Source organism: Vidua chalybeata, chromosome 1 (assembly GCF_026979565.1).
Source record: "Vidua chalybeata isolate OUT-0048 chromosome 1, bVidCha1 merged haplotype, whole genome shotgun sequence".
In the NCBI taxonomy this organism is placed as follows: Eukaryota; Metazoa; Chordata; class Aves; order Passeriformes; family Viduidae; genus Vidua; species Vidua chalybeata.
The window spans coordinates 121089444-121114499 of NC_071530.1; the positions used below are offsets into that span (position 1 = coordinate 121089444).

The window sequence follows — 25056 nt, forward strand, 5'->3', positions numbered from 1 at the left end:
TCCATTGGTGCAATTCTTGCAGAAATTGGTGGGAACTGAGAACTGAAATATGGAAAGTCAAAGTCTTGGACAGAGCAGTATGCACTAAAAATAGAAAGGAACACAAAATAACACAATGCAGAAAAGATATGCAACAAATTGTATTTTTCCAGAGAGTATTTCCAGCCCAGTTCAAATGTCTCCTAACTGCATGTTCTTAATTACTTTAAAAAGCACTAGCAATCCAAATTAAGCTCCAGGAATATCATGTTTGATTCAGGCTTCCAGAGTGACACAAATTCATTAAATCTTCCACACCAATCCGCTTTGTTAATTTTGGCATATCTACAATTTTTTTGTGTAATAAAACATTGCATAAAGGGTTTAGTAAATTGAATTGAGCACTATGCCAGCAATGTAGCCCGCAACCCTAAATGCTCCTGAATTAAGCTTTTGTCTTTCAGATTTGTAAATATTTAACAGGGATCTCTCTAGGCATAAGTGTACATACTTATCTTATACATCTACATATATATGTAGATGTGTGTGTGAATGTGAACATATGTGTGTATATGTCTAATATATATGAAAGCTGACAGGTGTTGCATTTGAAATACAAGTGAGGCTTTACTTCTTTGTCATTTCAAAAACCAGACAAAATGAAATGGAGAAAAAAAACCCAACTTCATAACCAATTTCAGCTTTTGGAAATAATGTTAGAATTGTATTGGGAGGATACTTAAGAGAAGAGGAAAAGAATTCATCCCACCACATGGAGCATAAATGAGTTAAAAATGTATTTTCACCATCTGCTGCTCTCATGAAATCTAGAGATTTGTAAATGGCAGTTTTGAGTAAGAGTAAATCTGAGATTTGGTGCCTTTTCTTCAGAGACTGTAATCTTGAGACAATGTTCTTCTGTCTGTTTTAGAAATACACTTTGTACATTTTAGATTACCCAAAGTATCTAAAAGTCTGTGAGAGGTAAGCAGTCTGAGCAGATATCTTTGTCCTCCTCATCTGTGCAGTACATGAATATATGAACAGCTGTGGAGATCTGGAAGTGTATCTTTGTAAGAGAGAGTTGAAATGGTAATTGTAGGTAGTCACAGCCAATACTCCAGTCTCTTGCTCGAGATTCAAATGTTCCCTATCACTGCAAAATATTATCCATTACAATTGTAAGCAGATGTCTTTTAAAATAAGGCTCACACCAGGGAATTATTTTACTCTGTTATGAAAAGCTACCACATAATCTGCTCTGTGAAGTGGCTCATTATATATAAAGTTTCTGCTTCTGTGCTGTACAGCCTCCTGCATGTGTCCTGGAGAGAAGCTGCTCATTGTTCTGACCTGAACAGTTTTATCTGTTGCAAAACACAAAAGGTTCCAGAAGTGCCCAACTTTATTTTTCTCATGTACTGTCTCTGTGCTAATGCTGGGAGCAATGACAGCAGTTCCCAGTCACATTTCTGCTCAGAAGGAAGCTATTGGCTTCCTAGGAATTATTTATGCATCTTTCATGGCAGTTAAGTGTTATGCAGTTTAAGAATCCCTGGTCCAAGCAAAGGGATTTTATTGCTATTCATAAACTAGACATATCATTTGTACTGTTGTTTTATTGTGGCATTGTATTCTTGTTTATTGCTGTATTCCTAACCAAGCAGCATGCTTGCATCCAAGAACTGTTTTTAAAATAGGATAATCAAACCTAAAAATATGCTAAAGAGAAACCAATACAATTCCTGCTCCAACTGAGAGATAACTTTGACACCTGTAGGGGATACAGAAAGAAGAAGGTTCTTGATGAAAGCCCTCGAGATGCAACTTTCCCTAGACCTTGAAGTAGCATATTTCATGAACTATAATGCAGTCCAGATAATTTGGGATTTTGTGACTGCTCCAGAGAGAAACTAGCAGAGAAAATCTGCTTAAGTTGCCTTTAATATTTAATAAATTTTATGGCCTCTGTCAACCAGATGAGTTTCACGGACATCTGTTCCCTGATTTGGTATTCAGTTTGGTTTATCTATATGAAGTATGGATCAGATACCAATACTATTGGTTCACTCTTCAACACTATAAATAACCCTGCGTGCAAGCAATTGCTTAAGCTTTCAGCAGTAACATATGTGACCCTGTAAAGATTTGACCTCTTGTCTATCAGCATAGTATCAGCTGTTCCCATATGTTTCAACTCAGCATTCTGAAGATCAGCTGTAAAAGCCATTAATAGGGCATTTATATTGAAAGGACTCAGAAGTTCCTTTCCTGATTGCATTAAGGTGCTTTTGCAGATGATGTAGTTAAGATAGATAACCACAGTCGCATGCACATACAGGTTATTTCTTCATCTAAATTGCTGAAGTGGAAGCTTATAAATTGGTAAACAGGAATTGTAATGTACTTACAAAATATAGTGAGAAGGTGGTCCAATGAAAAGAATTAATGTCAATCTTCCTGCTTCACAGACTAGTGGAGAGCAAAGAAAAGGAATTTTTTTTTCCATTTCAAGTTTCCTAATAGGTTTTTCATCAAATGGGATCCTTTCAAATCCTTTCTGGCATGGAAGATGTATAAAATAAATACATTAGTCATGTTTTCGTGGTTTTGGAAGAATGTCTGCAAACAAGTGTCTTTCAGGATGGAAAAGAAGGGAAAGTCAATGATCTGTTGGAAATACTATGTGATATTTGTTAGAGATGTGGGAGCAGGTGAACAGAATTTATATAAGCCACTCCAAGCAATTGACCTATAAAAACTTTGGGCCTCTAGACCAATTTACTCATCTCAAATCTTGCCCTTATCTTCAAGGATTTCATTTATTTAACTATGAGGAAATGAAAATTATTATTAATGTGATAACACAATTCTCATTGAATCTAAGGGTTTTTTTTGTCTTCCTTACTGTTGCAAAAAATCTTACATATATAAATCATATAAAGAACATATATAAATCATATACAGAACATATACAGTAAATTGTCATAGGAAATAATAAATCATATTTTTAACCACCTAAAGAGCACTTGTTGCTACATAATGTCCTGAACTCATAAAGGCCTCCATTCCCTGTAAAGACACTCATAAAAAACACATAAAGTAAATAATATGTGATACCAAGCTTCAAATGGTAAAGACAGTGTCCCTGTCTTCCTATCTTTCAATTTTATTTATTGTGTTCATCTAGTATCAAGATTAATCTAGATGCAGATAAGAGTCTGCCAGTTGTCTGTAAAGAGCCCACTTCAAAGGGAACTGCATTCTTCCAGCAATGCAATGTAAACAGTAGTAAATGATTAATTATAAGGAAAACAACTTATCCAATGCCCCAAAATCACGTCATGCAAATGGGCACTTTGGAGAGGCAGCACATCTGTGGTTAGTGCTGACTATTGGTGTGATATCGTTTCCAGGATCATTTAAGAATTGATAATATCAATGCAGGTCCTTCTACTATGGCCAGCAAACCCTGAGTGCCTGTGTGGCTGTACCAAAAATAACCCACCCCATCTTGCATTTCTACATAAGAAAGAGAGCCAGCAAGATGCTGTGATTTAAATGGGAACTGATCTCTGAAAGTTTATTGAATGCCAGACATAATTAAGTGATCCTTCTTTACCAATGTAAAGTTGACACCTACTCTACAGTAGGTTTTATGTTGAAGTTATATACAAAAGAAAATTTATAGTTAAGAAATGTGAGGCCAGCAGCATGATATTCCAGTCTTCCCCTGGAGCTCTTTGCCATTTGTCTTGAAAATTAAACAGCTTCTATCTAGAAAGGCCACCTGGCTTACAATTTCAGGACGTACCTGCAAGTTTTGATAACTCACAAGTCATCAAAGCTTAAGGCAATAATAATGCAGAACAACAAATTCCTTTCATAATTTTATTCCTGTAAAACTTCTGATGTGCTTAATAAATAATAGAAATTCTTATATAAAGTAACTATGCCTATATGTTTGATGCTTGTCTTTCTTTTCTTTTCTTTTCTTTTCTTTTCTTTTTTTCTTTTCTTTTCTTTTCTTTTCTTTTCTTTTCTTTTCTTTTCTTTTGCTGTTATATGATAAATATTACTGGAAGAAAAAATGAATTATAACTGTTGAGCTAGATTTCTCACTGAAAAAAAAAATCATTCAGTCACTAAATTTCTGTTTAAAATTATACTACTGATACTATAATTCCACCATGTCATTTTTTTAGTGTTTTAGTATGAAGCAATGGGGCTCTAACATCTAGGATTACTGTGGTGATCAGATTTTGAAGTATATCTTGATGTATAAATTACTGATCAAAAATGTTTGCTGATAGTATGCACAAGCATATTCCCTGCAAAAGCCCCTAGTAATTACTGTATAGAGTGCAGGAAAAGAAATTGTAAGAAAAGTAAGGGCTCACTCATTTGACCTGCTTTGAGATACATCAGACCCAGGTAGAATTTTAATTCCTGGCTCCTGCTCTACATCGGTGTTTGGCTCCTGAAGTTGTGAGGATATTCCAAGTGAGTTCCGTGCATCTGGATAAGGATTTGTACACTGCGGAAAATATGCTAGGCCAGGTGTAGTGAATTCATTCCCAGCAGACACAGCATGCTGCAGTTTAATCCCTTGTCACCAACGGGCCAATGTTTACTTTGCTTAAGTGCTAATATGCTAATTCCAACTTCTGGTATCAAGAGGTTAATATGATGCCTCTGCTTTTGTAATTATTGCTTAAGAATGACTGGCACATTAATGGAAAATTGATGAAACTCTTTAGGAATTGTAATACCCTCTGGAAAAAAATATACAATTCATTCCTAAAGTAAATCTGATAAGAAGATAATTTAAGTCATTTGTCAAAATCAAAAGCAATTGGCAACTCCAAAACAAAGATGGTTTTTCTTTCCAGCTACAAAGTTAGACATTAAATGAATTTTAATAAAAATCCAATGCTTTGTAATGGAGAGGGAATTTCATCTTTTCCTTTTGACAAGGGGTTTCAGAACATATTTTCCTCTGGTGTAAAGATAAAAATCATAAGCCCTTTTCATCCCAGCTTCCAAATCGGTGTGAAACTAGTGACCCTACTAACACTGCTGATGTTTGACATTTTCAATGCAGCTTTATTATTATGTTTTGATGTTAGCAATGTAACATTGAATTGAAAGACTAACTGTAAGTGGAAGGATCACACAATGAAAGTACATCTGTTCCTCACTTTCTTTACTGGCACCATTTCACTGTTTGGCTCTCTGATTTCCACAGAGAGAGATTTGGAAACTATTCCTCCTTTACGATTTCACATGCCTTTAGGGGACTCTCTTACCCAAATCATGCTGCTCTGAAACAAGCCTCCTGCAGATAAAAATCCAAAGAAATTACTATTTATCTTGTTGAGTTACATATAGCAGGCTTCCCCCAACAGAAGCATTAGATATGTACAGCAATATGAGTGCTTTCTCCTGTACATCAGATTCGGTGTCAGATTGTGCCTATAAAAGGTACATTTGAAAGCGTGCTGGTGACAGTGATGAAAATGTCTATTCTGGCTCAGTCCAAGCACACAGACAGGTTACTCGAAAGTCCCTCCCATTCCAGAAGTGTCAGGAGGGGCACTTGTGCAGAGGTGGAGGTCATGAGCAAATCTGGTCTAAACATCCTTGTTCCTGCTTTTAGACTTCACTGTTCTGCCATATTATTCTCCTGGAGTATATTATCAACAATATTGATCTCATCTCACACAGAGGTGATTATGTGCCTCCAGAAAGAACCTAGAAGTGAACCTGGATATGGAAATGAAGCAGGGAGCTAATTGTTTGAGCAGAAATGTATCCATAAATGGTGATGTTAGGGCTGATGGAGGATGTTGTATTTCCTTCAATCATTGTAATATACTCCCATATTTCTAAATCCTTTTTTTGTGTCAAACTAGGTTCTCATTTTCTGTCTTAATGGAAATATTTCAAAAGGATAACATTCTGTAATATAAACAGGACCTCAAAGAAGAAAAGTGTTTTCTTAGATGCTGAAAATTCAGTTCAGAAGTCAAGATCCCAAATTTTGCAAAACACTCCAAATATTCCTGTGCTTTGACTCCTTAATCTCCACCTCACATCCATTTCTCCATCTTATATAACAGTAAAAGCAGTAGTGCCAGTTATTTCCTTTCAGGCTAACATTAACTGTTACAATGTCAAATGTATTGCACTGAAGGCAACAAATCACCTCTGTCCCACTTCCTATCCTTCAAAGTAGCATGGGACAATGACAGGAGCATGCACTTCCATGACTGCTAAGAGAAATCATTTTGAAAAAAACAAACCTCAGCCTTGGTGTCGTTGCGGTGTTTCTATTAATAGCAGTGAAATACTTCACTGTCAGTGAGCTCCTTGGTAGAGTAAGTCAGGTATTTCTCCATAAAAATGTGTTTCTAATTATACAGCTCATAGAAAAATAATTGGACATAAAGGACACAGAATAAAGCAGAAGCAGTTATAATCTACAAGAGCAATAATTAATAATCCTTTTGAAAGTAATACCTGTGTGTTTACATCTCAGAGAAAACATATACTACAGTATATAGTAGTATTATATATATTCTTTATACAAAGTGGTTCCAGTTTATTCCAGGTGGTACCTGAATTATATTGTTTTCTTCCAGTACTGCCATTATTGTAATTACTAGAAGCCATATGGTTTTATCATATATATCCCACAGTAAGAGATTTTCCAAAACTATTACTTTGTTTTGATTAGCACTTCTGACTGAATAATAACACAAACCTTTTTCTTCTTTAGTTATTCATGCAGTTCTATCCCTTGTCATAAATATCATGTGAAATAAAGAATCACATCACTCTTCCAGCAAATGCTTGAGTTTTTGGTGGTGGGTGTGGGGGTTTTATGTGGCTTTCAGAAGTAGAAATATATGTTATCAGTGTATAGATAGAACCAACTGTAAATACCCCAAAGACTCTGTTCCAAGTCTTTATCATAAATTGCCAGATGTTGGCAGTTAAAAGAAAAAAAATATATGTATTATGAAATTGTCAGCTATAAAAGATACTTCCTGAAGCATAGCCAGAGTATAATGTATTTGTTCCATGTACAAGGGTTCTTTGAAGATGAATTTTATTGTCCATAGGCTTGCTGCAGACAGTTGCATTATAGCTGTTTGTACCCAACAAATTTATTTCCAGGTTTATTTCTTGTCTTAAGCCTGATTGAGCTGTAGAAACTCTGCTGTAGCTGCCGTCATGGAAACTATGGAGTTTCTGTGGCCTGGCCGTTGGTTTGACAACCAGGATGATTTGACAGACAATTCGCTCCTTCTTTTGAAACTAGGCAACACTCTTGTCCCCTTCTACAGTCAACCCCTCATTGTTCAGACATTTGGGGAAATGCTGTATTTAATAATAAACCATTTCAGGGTAAGGTCTAATATTTCTGCTACTTAGTGTTCTGCTTGGCTCCCAGAAATGGCCAGCCTGATGGAACAAGTGACACGGGACTGATGACTCAGACTGGCCATCTATGCCTCTCATCACAATGCACTTGGAGCATAAATGTGGGCTAAAAAATAGCTCGCCTCTGGTTCCACTTGACAGTAGGAGAAACAGCCACAGTGGGTGGGAGTGGGAACACACAGGGGTAGTCTGTGACATGCGTTTTTCCTTGAGGAGCACGCTCCCTCCAGCTGGAGTCCTGTTTCCAACACTGACATGAGTCCTAATGGGGAAAAAAAAAGCCCCAACATGCTGCTTGTTCATGTGGGAACAGTTGCCATCTAAAAGAGATGACCTTTTTCTTCTCTAAGATTATATGCTTTTTTACTTTAATAAGTATGTGGCACAACAGATCCTAACAGTTTCTGCAGGGATTTCTAAAAGGGAGCATCTTAACCAGATGCAGCAACCCACAAACAAAAATTCTGATGCAGTTCATGGCTATGTGTAGATCCAGTCCAGTATTTTTTCTCTCTGATGACTGAATCGAGGATCTCAAATATAAATATATACAGGAAAATTCAGACAAAAAAAAATAGCTTCTAAGTTTTTAATTGTGTGGAGAACTGTCCTAGGAGAGCAAGAACAAGGCCAGGAAATAACTGATAGAAACCTATCACATTCTTAGACAATCAAAATCAAAAAGTATGTTGTACAAAATTGTTTGTTTTGAAATAATATATCTTCATTTTTCTGTTATTTAAAATAACAGAATTTGAATATAATTTTTAAATTGCTGATAGCTTCTGTAGAGATTTTAGAAAAACTGTATATATCCTAGATTTTTTTTTCAAATTTGGAAAATACAGAAGTCTGAATGAATTGTATCACAATTATATTTTCAGTTAGGTGCAAGAGTTTCAAATAATCTACTCTTGATGCCTATAGATGCAGAAAAAATATCATCTTATACATTTGCAAGAAGTGGAGGAGATAATTCATCTATCACAACATGGAATTTCCTGAGGCATTGTGTAGAAATCAAATACTCAAATACGGTTCTGTAAGCTGCTTCTATGAGCCTTCCCATGGGATAAAAAAAAGTACTAAATTTATTACATTTTTTAGATTAATATCAATAGAATCTCACCAATTCCCCTTTTGCCCTCTCAAAATCCTATGGGACATTTCCATAAAGATGATTTTCAAAATTGCTTAGCAGCCAGAGCTCTCACCAAAGCTTCTGGGGGCTTAGGTTGGTTAGAGTATGCTGAGAGCATTAAATCGGCATTTTTGCATTCACATGTATTCATTCCATGGCAAACAAATAGTTCTCTTACTAAATATGTGTTGTGACACCAGGAACAGTGTCTCCTTGTCAACAGCTGCATGATAAAACAGAGACATCTACTGGTTAAAATAGGAAAAATATCAAAATTTATGCAGAACATTAGATAAAGCCTTGTCAGACTGCCCTCCTTTGCTTCCCAGTACAGCTGACTAAAATATTCAAAATATGTGGCACTGATTGACCCTAATTTTAATAGATTATAAGCATAATATACATTTATTTGTGACAGAACAAAATCAGTCTTCTGTAGACCAAGGAATAGTCAGCCCTTCTTCTGCCCAAGTCACAGTTGGGGATAAACAGAAATTCCTTGAAGATCCTGTTCAGCACCTGTCTGAGGTATTTGTGCTAAAAGCAAAGTCTGATGTTCCCATCATTTACAGGCATTTTCTCATATACTGTCCTCTTAGTCTGAGATCACAGCAGCATGAGCAGTACCTTTTAATAGTATGTTAATAATGGATAATATATTTTGTGAATCAGATCTGTCATCAATTACAATTTGACCTACCTAAATGTGATGTGAGGACATTTCCGTATTTATTGAAGAGCATTGGTACTCTGTGTATGTGTTACAGCATACATCACACCTTAAAAGGGTTTGAAACTGCAGTGTTACAGATGAAGTTTCAAAAGTAATCCTGGAGTGACAGCTAACACAAGGAAATGACACTTAAGATATGTAGACCTTTAACTAATATATTGTAAAAAAGACAGCAGGCTGGATTCCTTTCCCTAACAATTTCTCTTATTCTGCAAGTTTGAGAAATACTGGCATAACCTTTACATAAAACCATAGATTAATATAGATATTTTATATAGAACCTTCGTTCTGAAATTTATATAGAAATTGACATGAAGCCAAGATAGAAAAAATATTTTTAAAATGTGAATAAAGGATTTTGGGCCTGTCATAATTTCAAATAAGTCTGATAGATAATATCAGCCTTCAGGAAGACCATACCTACTCATTGTATCATATGACTAAAAAATAGTCTTATTCAATGGTAATAAGATTATAAAATGTGAATAGGTTAAACAAAAATCTTAATGTGTTCTTCAGCAAATTAGACTCAATTGTACAGTCCTGCTTAATAACCTGAGGTCCCAAGTGAAAGCAAATTCCATTGAAACTAAATGACAAATAGAAACTGTGAGAACCAAGTAGTTTGATTTCCAGTTTCCACATTTTAAAAATCAGTTACATACAGCCTTCTGCTTTAAGTTGAATGTCAATATCAAAATAGGTAGCGTCAGAATAAATCTGTATATCAGGTGTGCTGATTTCCCCCATTAAAACCATTCAACAGCCTATGCTAAAACTCCTTAGAGCTAAACAATTGGGGTTTGATTTTTCATTACTCCTGCTTGTTTATCTCCACCGTGATTTATTGGGTGTTCATAATAACTTACTAAATGGCAAGCTGTAAAAAGAAATACCTCACCTCTGGCGAGATTCCTGCCGCCTTCAATGGTATTTTTTCCAAGAAATAAATATTGTGCCAGAGCTATCCTTATTTTCCCAGACTTATCATTTTAGACTGCATAATTTGCACACCTTCATGTAAGTAACATGACAGAAAAAAAAAGGGTTTAGAGCGAACGTGGGCGCAGCACATCTGCCGCATCCGCTTTGCCGCGGCCCCGCGTTCAGCACCGGGCCGGGGACAGCTCCGGCTCCCACCGCCCGATCCAGCCCCGCTCCCTGCCCCGCTCCCTTGGCCTCTCACAGCCAGCCCAGCTGCTGCTGGAGACGACCTCTCTGCTTGTGTCTGGAGGCTGGCCTGTGTTGCTTGTGGGGTTTTTGTTTGTTTGGGTTTTTTTTAATGAAATTCCTGTAATGAAGCCAATGTTTTTGTGCGCGAAGTAGCACAGAACAGATCTTGCATATGGTTTGCTATGCAAAAGGATTGGAAACTGCAAGCTCCTTGTCATGACTTCACTGCAAATTTTGAAGAGTCTAGTACATTCATCTAAGTAATAATACTCAGCTTTCACTACCCAAGAATTAGACTGCTAGTACAAAACACAACCTAAATGTAAGAAATATGTTTAGAAATAGTTTTAGAAAACTTCTGAACGATCACAGGCAGGAGCTTTAATAAAGACATCTCATTCATTTCTGATAAATTGTTCTTGCACACATAAGCAAATTGTTCCATTTAGAATTAATACTTAGGAGGCCAAAAAGCTATATATAAATAAAGCCTTTAAGACTACTCTTTAAGTTAATTTTTTGTGATCATCTGTAAGGCAGTTAAATCTCTCACATTGTCATAGAGCAAAGAAAGAATTAGCTAGATAAATTCTTTATTTTCACTGTAAACTACCTTACATTAAATTATTTAATTGATTAAACTAGCCACACTATAATTTCAAGCAGGTACTAGCTCTATTTCTGTCAATATATGACAGCCAAATGCATGGGCTTATCCAATTTCATAGTGAAAAAAAAAAAAAAAAAGTAATTCACCTACATTTACTCTGGATCTGCCATTTCTTCTACATTAATTCCTAGGGGACAGTTTGCTATTTATCATGAAATAATTGATTTCATGTCTCCAGCTGAAATAGCTTTTTGCTGTTGAACAACAGCAAAAAAATATTAGAGCTGACTTGATATGGATCTTAATATGTTAAAAAACCCATTCTTATTAGCTCTGTGCTGATTCAGTATTCGAGGGTGCCTCCACTGATGCTAAACCAAATACATTTGTCTCTTTCCAAACTATGAAGATTGTCTTCATCTGTGACTACTTAAGGCCCCCCATCTTTGCCAGTCCAACAGATGGCCTCAGTATTAACCTCAGCTTTTGCCTATAATGAATCACAGCGTGTTTCGCCAGGGCTGTGCTAAATATCAAGCTGATAGTCCCATTTGCAATCTATTGCCTCTTACTTGTGTATATTGCAATTTCTCTGGTCTCCAACAACACTTTTTGGTTGCAATATTTAGTAAATACATCCATGTTTGCAGTGTTGTACTTAGTTTTCTACTGTGTACCAAATGTGCCCCTAGTGTTCTAAGAGACTTGAGTGGTTCCTGTGTTCAGATTCACAGAGACTCAGTCCATTCCCAGGGTTTTCATGTGCCATATTACCCATGGTGTTGCCTTATATAAAACCACCTTAATACTCAGCCATAATCAAATTCTCAAACCCAAACTAAATTCTTATGCTGAAAATCTTGGTGGTACAAACCCCAAGGCCACCCTTCCATAGAGCAGTAATCAAGTGATTAAGTAAATGAAGTTAGCTCACCCCAGAATGCAGGAGGGGTGCATTCTATTACTGTTATCCTAATAGCATAAACACAATAAACAGTCGTCTACCTGCAACAAAATGCAGGAGAGATGCATTTTATTACTGTTACTTTAAACCAGAAGGATGCTTGCTAATCTCAAAGAACAAAATATCCTTTTCTAGGCAGATTTATTCCCTCTAAGATACTAGGTCTTCTAAGGCAAATATTCATCCATGGAACAGGAAGGTCAGCACAAGGTGGTGGAAAGGCTTTGTGAAAAAAATGGAATGTATACAGTGCTCTCAAGCAGGAAGTATATCAGCTTTATGAATGGCTTTATGACTGAACTTCTGAAGTGAAGGTTTTGCTAAGACAGAAGCAGTTTCTCCAGTCAGATAGACCTACCTTAGCCAGTTTCAAAACACCTTGCTTGACTACAGCTGTGCTTGGAGAAGTTTGAATTAACTAGTGGCAAAACCTGAGCTTTAACTACCTGTTATCATGCCTTCCACTATAATTAGCATGATTATGATCCTGCTGATGTTATCATCACTGGTCTGCCATGCACACTGGAACTGCCATGCACACTGGAAGCGAACTCTTACCTGCCTTAAACCTCCTCAGACAGGGACTTGAAGGATGCCACATTACAGAAACAAAGGTGGTCCCACATGTTAGCTCTGGGTGAGCTTGATAGGACAGCACATCCCTGGACATATGCCACTCTTTAGGTAAAATCACCACTGAACTTCATAGGACCATGAATAAACATCTAGAAGCACTTGAGCTGACTGTCTTTATAGGAACTTGTCTGTCAAGCTAAACTGGAGACAGAGCTTTTTCATCTACTGATGAACTAGTAGATAATTCTCGTATCTAAAAAAACTATGATTATTTATGGAGCTAGTAATGAAATCTTTAGTGAAAACCTCCTAAATGAGTATTTCTAAACCAAGCTTCTTAAGTGAGAGTCATCCCAGTGTAAAGAGACCAAAAGAAAAGACTGTGCATCACTTAGACACCAGATAAATACAACACTGAGAGCTTAACCTTCATAAGTTAACCTTAATAAGTAGTTAATGTGAGGCTTAATGAATATCCCTGAAAGATCAATGAAGAACATTCAAATCAAGTCCTTAAAAATATTAATAATAATACTAATCTAGGAAAAAGAGGAAAATGAAAGGTCAAAATTCTCAATAATATCATCAAGGAAAGGAGATAGAGAGCAGCAGAGAGAAGCTGTTCAGTGATCACATAGCTGTCAAGAGTTATTATCCAATGTGTTCCTGAAAGGGCAACAGTGATAGAGCTGTAAGGTGCACTAAATTTATGCTGTTCTGTTAAATTATTCCCTCTCTTATTCTCAAAAAAAAAAAATAAACTTTTAATAACTGGAAATGATTTTTTCCATCACTTAAAACAAGGAGCATTTGCAAACATATACTTCTATTCTTAGATAATTCTCAATGTTGCAGGACTATTGAGATTGGTTAGATTTGGCATGCTTAAGGCTTGCCATAGCTCCATTGTGTTCTAGTTTGGAGTAAATCCAAGTAGGATTTGCTTCTATTTGTCTCCTTTTTTATGTCCCATGGCCAAGGACATATGTTAAAAAAGGGCATTAGCCAGTGAAGGACTTTAGCAAAATGGCTTGCCTTTTGTTGAACTTTTTCAGTGTGATCTGTTGAAACATTAGGTTCAAAATAATTTTAAGTCTGTCAGACTATTCATGATGTGATCTATGGCACACTGATAGATGGGAATGCAGAATTACGGGTGTGAGCTGAGCACAGTCCCCTCTGCAAAGCAGCATGAGATAGAATTGTGGGTCAGAGGCAAGAGGTGACACTTGTAACTGGGAAGTCCAAGGGACACAATGGAGGGAGAAAATGTAGTGACCAGGGAGCGAGATGTTGTATCATGACCTTCTTCTTGTCCTTTGTATCACAGAAGAATATTTTAATGGTCCCTTCTTCTAAATGTCTACAGACTGATGTCCTGACTAATCTTAAAATTCCTCATATGGTAATAGCTATAGTTGCAAGGTGACTCAATTTGTAGTGTTGTCTTTGCTTCTCCAGTGTGCATCTCATTTGGATAGTCCCAGATGTCAAGAACAGAATGCACACAGATTTATAGACAGATGTACAAGATAGCACTCTTACTGAGCAAGACTTTTTGTCCATTCAGTTGCAAACTCAATATCACAATCTGAAGACACCTGACAGTAAAGGATGCTGCTGAAGTAAACTGATTTCTATAAACTTCTTATCAAACCTACCAATATGTCTACCACTTTCATGGGCTTATTCCCTCAGAAAAATGAAAACATTCATTATCTGACCTTCTGCTCCTGCCATTGTGGCTGTGAGTCTGTGGATTGTCTGGCCAGAGCTGGGAGCTCTGTGCTACAAGCTAAGGACACTTCCATGCAAGAGCCAGCATGACCTGCAGGTTACACTTGGTGTAGCCACACTGGCAGCACTTGGCAGCTCTCAGGTTGATCTGAAGAACCTAGACCAACCCCCTATCTGCTCAAATTTAGATCAAGACACCTCTTTCCCAAGAGCAGATGCTTCTGAGAATATATAGCTAAGTGCCCAAGAAAGTTGATACAGTTCTCCAGAAGCCTTTCAAAAGGTGAACAACAGCATTCATTTTTTTCTGAGATTTTCTAAAGGCAGAGTTAAAGATACTGCCAGAGTATGTCTTATGTGAAGACAATATCACAAATTTCAACGCTGATAATTTTCAGCGACTGTGGAGATTACAAATCTGAAAAGTATGAGACTATACTGCTGTCTATTATTTAAATGGTCTAGATCCTACCCTAGATCTCACCCTGGGAAAAAAAAAGACTAAGGAAACAGTATTGCTAATACAGTCATACTTGATTGCAGACTGAAACCTATATTAATCAAACATACTGTAGTGGTTGATCAGTAGGGATCAACTGAAATTCTCTTCCACAGCCACGTTTTAATGTGAACCTGATGCAAATTTTTTCTCTGCTGCACATAAAAATTACACTGCCTTGTCAGTTATAACAGAAGCCTTTTCACAGATCATATCATATCATCATATCATATCATATATCATCATATCATATATAATCATATCATATCATATCATCATATCATCATATCATATATCATATCATCATATCATATAATATAATTTCACATATCATATCAGTTGTTGCAGAATAGCAAGGAACAATTTGAAGGCTAGTCCATTACACCTTTATTTTCTGCCTCAGTTGTATGCTCATTTTATGCAGAATTCCTTACACTGCTGGCAGTAATAAGCAATGAGGTGGTGCACAGGGAAAAAAAGCCATTTTTAGTGGCAATTTAATACTGGGAAACAACTACATTTTCAGGAGATTGCTACCAGTCCTTGCACCCCAAAAATTAGAAACAACATCATCTGGCAGAGGCTAAGACTGCATCATTAACTCAAGGAATGTTTTACTATTTATTGCATCAACAGATTCAAATACCTCATATCCAGCCCATAGGAAAAAAAAAATCTAACTCTGTCCATTCTTTAAGAAAAAATTGCTATTTAAAAGGAAATATTTTTAAAGATTAAGAAGATCTGGATTTTTATGTGCTTTTGTAGTACTATAGCTAAATGACATAACCTGCCAGAATCAGTCATTTAACAAAGTATATTCTGAAATTCGGGTTTAAAATATTATGTCAAGAACTGTGGTCATATATGAATTACATGCACTGTGCAAATTTTCCAGGCATTTCAGTCCAGAACATGGTTTAGAAATATTATATAATAAACAGGAAGTTCTGCTGGGAAAGATTCAGTCAGTGGTGGTTTCTTTAGTCTTCTGTATAACAGCCTAGCAGTTTGCTACAAGTCTTTCTTATAAATTCTGTGCTTCTCTTAATACAATCTGCATCTGTTCTATGAGGATTTACCAGTATAGTTATATCTGCAAAGCATTCTTTATGTAGACTCAGAACAGGGAATTCTTCTTTTCTTCTTCTTTTTCTCATAGCTGCTCTTGTTCTTCCAAGTTTTCATTTTTTTGTCTAATGAGTTGTGAAATCTAATCAATTGCAATAACTAAAACATACTGTGTGGAATGATGCACGGGTTTAATTACATAACAAAGTCCCAAACAAATAAAAGCTTGAGATTCTTACATTAGAAGAAACTAAACAACTTTACTTTGCTGTAATTTTTTTTTCACAAAGAACAGACTCATGCTTATAGATTATTGGTATAAATCATTTAAGGTTCCAGGCTTGCTGTAGTGCATATTTTATTAAAAGAGCTGGGAGAGTTCAGGCTTGTTTGTTAGCAGCACATGAAGGAATGGCGGGAACAAACACATAGATGCTTGTTTTCAATAAAACACCCTGGGTGGCAACTGGGAACAGGAAAGTTTTGTGCCCAAGGCCTACAAAATGCATGTAGTTTTAGAAATGTCACATAGTGCAAGAGAGGGTGCTATTCACTAACTCACCTCTTTTCTAGGATCTTTTGTATATTGGTAGATATTTAGGCATAAAATAAATCCCTTATGACAGACTGAAATGCCAGTGCTTCCTAATTGAAATCAGTTTGATGACAGTTGGGCAGATACATTCTTACATTTTTTTTTTTTTTTTTTTTAAGAACAATGCATGTCAAGTAATTGGGTCCTGGTATTATACAGCTTTTTCCAGTCTTGTTACTTGCATTCTGATTCTGGGCCCAGTGAGGCTCCATTAGCTTGACAGAAACTGCAAGCTCAACTATTCAGACCTGTGCCCTGTTCATTTGTTCTGTAAATTCTGAAAGTATAATTATGTTATTGAGTATTTTAGAGAAGTCAAGCCTGCATTAGCAATTTCACAGTCATTTAGGTGAAGTGGATAACCCAGTACACCTTATTTAAGTTTCCAACTTTAATACAGAAATCTGATACAGGCAACTTTCACAGTTTGAAAGGTAATTATTGCTCTCTTATAGTGTTGTCTTTTGTCTACCTCAGTCCTAGCTACAAATTTCATTAATCAGCCCTGCCTACATATGCACTGTTATTGCCCTCATTCTTTACTAAGATTGGCTTCTTTTGCTGATGTTGGTAACAGAAGTTTTAAAGGAATGTATAGACCACCTAAATAGGATAGATTAACCTAAGGATGTTTTCTGAATGGACTGTACGAAGGATGAAGACAGATGGTCCGTAACTCATTTGGCAGGAGAAATGAATGGATCTTATTTCTCCAATAAATAGAATTGCCAAGAAAAAAAGACAGAAGCAGCACTGGTAGAGAAAAATTCAAATAAATATGTTTCAATACTTTAGCATATGAAAGGTGATACCTGTATACCTTTTCTGTACTATTAGTAGCTGAAAAAGGCCAAAGATAGTACATAAGTACAACATGATGCTAAATACACACCACACCGTGAGCAATCTTTGTTTGTGTTTAGAGAGCTGAATATCCACTTGGTAACCCACAGATGAAAAAAAGTTTATTGCTATTTTTCTCAAAGCTACAGTGAGGTGGCCTTTCTATCCCTAGAGCCTCTATCACCACTGTGACCAGTCTCTCTGCATACACTCTTCACACTTGCATTCTTCTTAGCTTCACTTCACTCTTCTTGGGTGTTCCAGCAATTTTGTCAGACCTAACGCGTCCTTGGAACATCACCAAATGGACTTAACAGTTCCATTTCTGAGAAATGAAAGTAAATGCTTTTATGAATGAGCTTAAACTGATCTTTAAAGCAGAAAACAATTTATTTTAGTATTTCTAATAAAAACCTGGATTTAATTTGGACTTCCAACCAAAACAATATATTTTTTCCAAGTGTTATAATACTTTTTTTATCATTTTAACACTTTGCTCACTGCCTCAAAGTTGGTCATATTGCTTAGAGTATAAATAAATAAACTTTCTGGTAAAGCCGTGAAGTTTGTTGATATTCATTTTTTTTCTCATAATATTAGTTCTGTAAAAGACAATGACCAGCTATTCCAGGCAAAGTGGAAGGCTGTGAGGTACAGAGATGCCTGAATGTTATCAAAATGTCTTTTTTCCATCACAGGGCAATTTATACAGAAGCAGGCCTGCTGGAGACAGACTGGCGGGGGGAAGGGGGGAAAAGGATTGTAGCAGGACTGATTGAGAGGGCTTTAAATTCGGTTTGAAGGGGGGAAAGAATAGGACCAGACTCACTAAAGATGAGCCTGAGGGGAGCACGCCGGTGCTGGGGGTGAAATCAACAGCCCACCTGAAGTGCCTGTACATGGCTGAACACAGTTTGGGTAGCAAACAGGAGGAGCTGGAAGCCATCGTGCAGCAGGAGAGCTACGATGTAGTTGCCACCACGGAAACATGGTGGGAACAGTCACATGAACGGGGAGTGGCAATGGATGGTTATAAGCTCTTCAGAAGGAACAGACGAGGAGAGAGAGTTCTGGGGTGGGTACGTTAGGAAGTGTTTCAACTGTGTGGAGCTCAAGAACAGACAATTGGATGTTGGCCAATGTGATATACATGTACAAGAAGGGTCAGAAGAATGGTCCAGGGAACTACAGGCCTCTCAGCCTGACCTCGATGCTGGGGAAGGTTATGGGACAGATTATCTTATGTGCAATCACACACCACAAACAGGACAATCAGATCAGGCCCAGCCACAATGGGTTCAGGAAAGGCAGGTCCTGTCTGACCAACCTGATCTTTTTTTATGACCAGGAGACCTGCCTAGTGGATGAGGGAAAGGCTGTGGATGCTGTCTACCTGGACTTTAGTAAAGTCTTTGATACTGTCTTCTACAGCATTCTCCAAAACTGGCAGCCCACAGCTTGGACAGGAGCACTCTCCATTGGGTTCAGGAGTGGCTGCATGGCTGGGTCCAGGGAGTGGTGGTGAAAGGTGCTGCATCCAGCCGGCATCTGGTTACTAGTGGGGCTTCCCAAAGCTCAGTATTGAGGCCAGTCCTGTTTAACAATTTTGTTCATGACCTGGATGAGGGGATTGATTGCAGCCTCAGTTAGTTTGCAGACAGCACAATGTTGGGCAGGAGTGTTGATCTGCTGGAGGGCAGGAAGGCTCTGCAAAGGGATGTGAACAAGCTGAATCAATGGGCCAAGACCAACTGTATGAGATTCAACAAGACAAAGTGCTGGGTCCTGCACACTTTGGTCACAACAACCCCATGTAGTGCTACAGACTTGGAAAAGAATAGCTGGAAAGTTGTCCAGTGGAAAAAGACCTGGGAGTGCTACTCAACATCTGTCTGAATATGAGCCAGCAGTGTGCCCCGGTGGCCAAGACCACCAATGGCATCCTGGCTTGTATCAGAAATAGTGTGACCAGCAGGATCAGGGCAGGAATTAATCATCCCCCTGTACTTGGCACTGGTGAGGCCTCACGTGAAGTCCTGCGTTCAGTTCTAGGTCCCTCACTACAGGAAAGACTTTGAGGTGCTGGAGTGTGTCCAGAGAAAGGCCACAAAGCTGATGGAGGGTCTGGAGCACAGACCCTCACAAGTGATATGATGAGCAGCTGAGGGAGCTGGAGTTGTTTAGCCTGGAAAGAAGGAGGCTCGGGAGAGACTTTACAGCTCTCTACAACTGCCTGAAAGGAGGCTGTAGCCATGTGGAGGTCAGCCTGCTCTCCCAGGCAACCAGTGGCATGTTGAAAGGATTTGGCTTCAAGCCCTCGATCTGTGCCAGGGGAGGTTCAGGTTGAACATCAGGAAGAATTTCTTCACTCAAAGGCTTGTCAGGCATTTGAACGGCTGCCTAAGGAATCAGCAGGTCTCAAAGCATTCAAGAAAGTGGTGTGGCACTTAATGCTGTGGTTTAGTTGGCATGGTGGTGTTCAGTCAAACATTGGACTTGAGGGTCTTGGAGATCTCTTTCAACATTAATGTTTCTATGATTCTGTCATTCTGTGATTCTAAGATTCTGTGCAAGTGAGTGACGGAATATATTATAAAACGTATCTCCTTAGACAGAAAGCAAAACTTTATTTCTTGGAAGCCACTGTCTACTTACACGTTTTAATAATTATGCGAAACTTGGTTCACCCTCATACTACCTACTTTTTTAAATCATGGTCTCAACCTAATTCAGGACCAATAACTTCAATTCTTGTAGCACATGAAATTTGTTCAGACATGAAAATTCAGCAGGACTAGTCTCCTGAATTGTGTTTCATGTTTATGCTTCTTAACTTTTCAGCTCATAAATTTATGCCTGTCTAGGAAAGTGTGCACTGTGTAGTACTGAATTACCGTCTTACATATGGTATTCCCCAATCAATTCTCCACACTTTATGCAAAGCTTTACATAATTACAATTAATGCAGAAAATTCAAAATGTTCTGCACATTAGCAGAACTATATATCTCCACTTGGTGACTTGCACTAATAAACATCACCTCCTATTATAATTTAAAAATGGTAAGACCAGTCGTGGCCAGCTTTCTGAAATGAATTGCCTTACTGCAGGCAGTAAAGCAATCAGGTTTTGACCATGTCAAAGATGAGTCTAATGCTTTGTCTGTGCAAAATTCAAAACAATAAAACAAAATAATGAATGCAGCAGCGAAAACAGCTTCCACCATTTTGTGTTTGACACACGTGCATTTGAAAGGATTTAATCAAACCCTGAAAGTACACTCTTATCAGTCTAACCAAAACATTTTTTATTTTGTTTTACAGATTTTGGCCATTGTGTCCATTCTGTTCATCGTCCTGTCCACTATTGCTTTGTCTCTTAACACACTGCCAGAACTTCAAGAAATAGATGAATTTGGGCAGCCAAATGACAACCCTCAGCTAGCACATGTTGAAGCTGTGTGTATTGCTTGGTTTACCATGGAGTATCTTTTGCGTTTTCTGTCTTCACCAAATAAGTGGAAGTTCTTCAAAGGCCCATTAAATGTCATTGACTTACTGGCTATCCTGCCGTACTATGTCACCATTTTCCTCACAGAGTCCAATAAAAGTGTCCTGCAGTTCCAAAACGTCAGACGTGTGGTTCAGATATTTCGAATTATGAGGATCCTAAGGATTCTTAAGCTCGCCAGACATTCAACGGGTCTTCAGTCTTTAGGCTTTACACTCAGGCGGAGTTACAATGAATTGGGCTTGTTGATATTATTTTTAGCCATGGGAATAATGATATTTTCAAGTCTTGTATTCTTTGCTGAAAAGGATGAGGATGCTACAAAATTTACAAGTATTCCTGCATCATTCTGGTGGGCAACAATCACTATGACTACTGTAGGATATGGTGACATTTATCCTAAGACCTTATTAGGTAAAATAGTTGGAGGACTTTGCTGTATTGCTGGAGTGCTGGTCATAGCCCTGCCTATACCAATTATTGTGAACAATTTCTCAGAATTTTATAAGGAGCAGAAAAGACAGGAGAAGGCAATTAAGAGGAGAGAAGCACTTGAGCGAGCTAAAAGAAATGGCAGTATTGTCTCCATGAATCTGAAAGATGCCTTTGCTCGCAGTATGGAAATGATAGACGTAGCAGTAGATTCAGGAAAGCTTGGAGAACCACTCAGTCCAAAGGAGACACCTGATAACAGCCACCTGTCCCCAAGCCGGTGGAAATGGGCCAGAAGGACAATGTCTGAAACAAGCTCAAACAAATCCTATGAAAACAAGTACCAAGAAGTTAGTCAACAAGACTCCCATGAGCAATTAAACAATGCTGCAGCATCCTCCAGCCCACAGCACCTGAGTGCTCAAAAACTGGAAATGCTGTATAACGAAATTACTAAAACCCAGTCTCAGCCTAATCTTAATGCTGGTTACCAAGACCAGTCAGCAAAGCCACCCAGTTATGAAGAAGAAATAGAAATGGAAGAAGTTGTAGGTCAGAGAGATCCGTTGCCAACGGGGCCTGCGGACATCGTAATGGACATGAGAAGCACATCCAGTATCGACAGTTTTGCCAGCTGTGCAACTGACTTCACGGAAACAGAGAGGTCTCCGCTCTCTCTGTTTCCTGGCTCTCACTTGCAAATGAGATTTCCAACTGATGCTGTTAACCTGGAAGAAAACCAAAGACCAAGAAGTTCTCAGTTTATACCATTTGCAAAAGACAGAGGATTTTCTCCAACTGATGTCACCTTTGACTATAATCCAATCAACAGAGCTGTTATCAGTGATGGCAGTGGGTCCCAAACTGTTTCACATGGTCATTTTCCTTTTGACACTGCCATGGAAAGCCCCAAAAGCTCCCTGAAAGGTAGCAACCCATTAAAATCTAGATCCCTTAAAGTTAATTTTAAAGACAATAGAGGTGGTGCTCCACAAACTCCACCGAGCACCGCAAGGCCACTGCCAGTGACAGCAGGAGCAGACTTCACCCAGGCCACTCCTCAGCACATCAGCACCATTCTCCTAGAAGAAAATTCCCCCCAAGGTGAACGGCCTGTACTTGGTGCTGACGCACCTGCACTTTGTCAAGGACCTGCTAAAAAATCATCCCCTCTCTTTCCCAAACAAAAGATTTTCACTTTCCCTTCCAAAGAGAGGAGGAGCTTCACTGAAATAGACACTGGAGAAGAAGAAGAGTTTATGGAGTTACATGGTATGAAACATGAGAAAAAACAGGATATCAAGACAAATTGCTGTGGGGATAAACACAGTGATGGCAACAATTTAACAGAGGAGCCACAGGTCAGCTCTTCACCCAAAAGCATGAGCCACAACTGTACTCAAGACATTTACCATGCTGTGGGTGAGGTAAAACCAGACAGTAACCAAGAAGGCCACAAAATGGAAAACCATTTGTTTGCTCCAGAAATTCATTCAAGTCCAGGAGAAACTGGTTATTGTCCTACACGTGAAACTAGCATGTGACTAGTTACAGAAGCAATAAAAATATCTTTTCTTAAAACACAGTTAGTAATGCCTATGAACTAAAACATGGAAAGCCTCAACAAAAGTGCATAAAATGTTATTTTTGCATGGCATGAAGAGTTGTTTAGTTTAAATACTGTTTAATTAAAAAAAAAGACTGCTTTTGTAACAAACTGAAAAAAACAGGGAAAAAATTACTCAAGAATGGTGAATACAATAAAGAGAGCTTTATTAGGAGCCAGTGGTCTGCAACATCTGACATTTTTGATCCTTTCACTTATGATTGTAGACAGGTTTTGAACTCTTTTAACTTTTTTTTTCCCTCAGTTACAATGAATTTTAGAATTTGCACATGAAAGGATGAAATGTCAATGCATGCATTCATAAGGATGTGAAACAAGGTGCTTTGAGCTTGCAAAATGCATATACTTGTAAATAGTTTGGGGTTGGGGGGAAAGCTACTGTTAACAAAGATTTATGGAAAAAGCATTTCCTGGGACACAGGTACTTCCTTCACAGCGTGCTGCCTGGAGGTTTTGTACAGACTTATGTTGCAAAATTGCAACTTCTACTTAAAGCATCTCACGTATCTTGCTTTCTGTTTAAAAGCTCATGAATATATCTGTTAATTAAGGACTACAGTATTTTAGTTTATCTGTGCTATAAATCATGATGGGTTTTTTTAAATTTGCAGAACTTCAGTTATTGCATTTGTCAGTTTAATTAATGATCCTGTGAGGGAAAGCAAAGATTTAATGACCAGAACTTGAAGCATTTGATATTTTTATTAAAAATTGCCAACATTTCATAACTGAGAAAAAAAAAAGTTCCATTTTAAAATTTAAAAATCATAGTTATTTCTGTGGCAATAAATAGTGCCAAATGTCTATTTAGATATATCCAAAAGTTTTCAACCTCATAGAATATATCTTGGTATTTAAAAAAAATATTTCCCACATTCTTATTTTTCCTTTGATTTAATGCTATTTGCTTCTTTGCTTGATCTTTGATCTTCTACCTTTTGTTCCCCATGCAGTGCACATACTTCAGTAATGGCATGTTGTTGAAGCCGTTAAGGTGTAAGGACATAAGAGACAAGGTTTGTAGGGGAAAGTGGTACCTTTTGTTATCATAAATCATAGCTGGAGAAAAAAAGGCTTCATGTACATGTGATTTGCCTCAGGTCTTCCATACCCCAAAGCTTGTTTGTGTTTTTCAGTTCAATCATTGGACTGACAGAAGATACCACTTGACTCACCAACTTTGCCTGAACCCATCCTTCTGAAATGGAGTACAGGATTTCCACTATACTTAAATAAAGGAAAATGTCAATCATTCCACTGACAACTGCCAAAGCATTCCACTGATTTCTCCAGCTTTGTAAAAGAAAGACACTGAACCAAAGCCTTCATTACAAAGTACTCATCTCACCACTGTCTCGAAAAAGCTATTTTTATTTTATCCAGAATCCATAGCTTCTTATGATAAAAAATATTTTTTAAAAACCTTCTAGAGTGCTTAAATTCCCTATATCATAAAAAGTTTATTCAGTTCATGAATTCAGTTCAATCAATGCATGGTGTGGAACAGCAGGCTTCTACTTACCATGGTGGAGCTAGGTTACTTGTGTCTTTTTCTGTCACTTGAATATGTAACAACCAAGCACCTAGTGCATGTAGTGTAAAGGAACAACCGTTTTTGTTACAACACGGCCCTTTGCTTAAATGGCTGGGCCAATGCCACAGACCTCACTCAAGCCTGGCACATAGAAAAGAGGCAAGTTTGAAGAGCCCCCAAATATTGACCCTGGTATCTGGGCCAAAAATGAGCACAGCAGAATCACTTAGGAGGGTTTTTAAAAAAAAAGTTTTCTATATTTCCATCAGTTTTCTTATTTCTGTAACAAGATAATATTGAGGTGTCTCTTCAGTCATTTGAATAACTGAGAATATAATGTCTTTTTTTTTTTTCAAACAATGTCTGGTCATTAATTCTCAAAATAAAAAAGATTTTTTTTTGTCTTTATTTGCAGTTCATTTCAACTTGTTGCTGCATTCAGTCTTACGTATTTATATTGTATTCTGCATAGCACTTTTCAATCATGTTGTGTCTCACTGTTCCCAAACTTAGCTCTTTAATATTTTATAGTCATTAATCTTCTACATTTATTTTTTAGTTTCTAGATATTTTTGGTGACTAA

At 37.6% G+C, this 25056-nt stretch overlaps 1 protein-coding gene across 1 annotated transcript in view; it reads left to right on the plus strand.

The window, feature by feature from the left end:
• The window catches only part of KCNB2 (potassium voltage-gated channel subfamily B member 2), a 164370-nt gene extending 141255 nt beyond the window's left edge, over window positions 1–23115 (plus strand). Inside the window, exon 2 of the mRNA XM_053947628.1 lies at window positions 20694–23115. Coding sequence (XP_053803603.1) covers window positions 20694–22856 — 2163 coding nt within the window. The 3' untranslated portion in view covers window positions 22857–23115. The remainder of the gene's footprint in view (window positions 1–20693) is intronic.
• Window positions 23116–25056: the final 1941 nt, after the last annotated feature.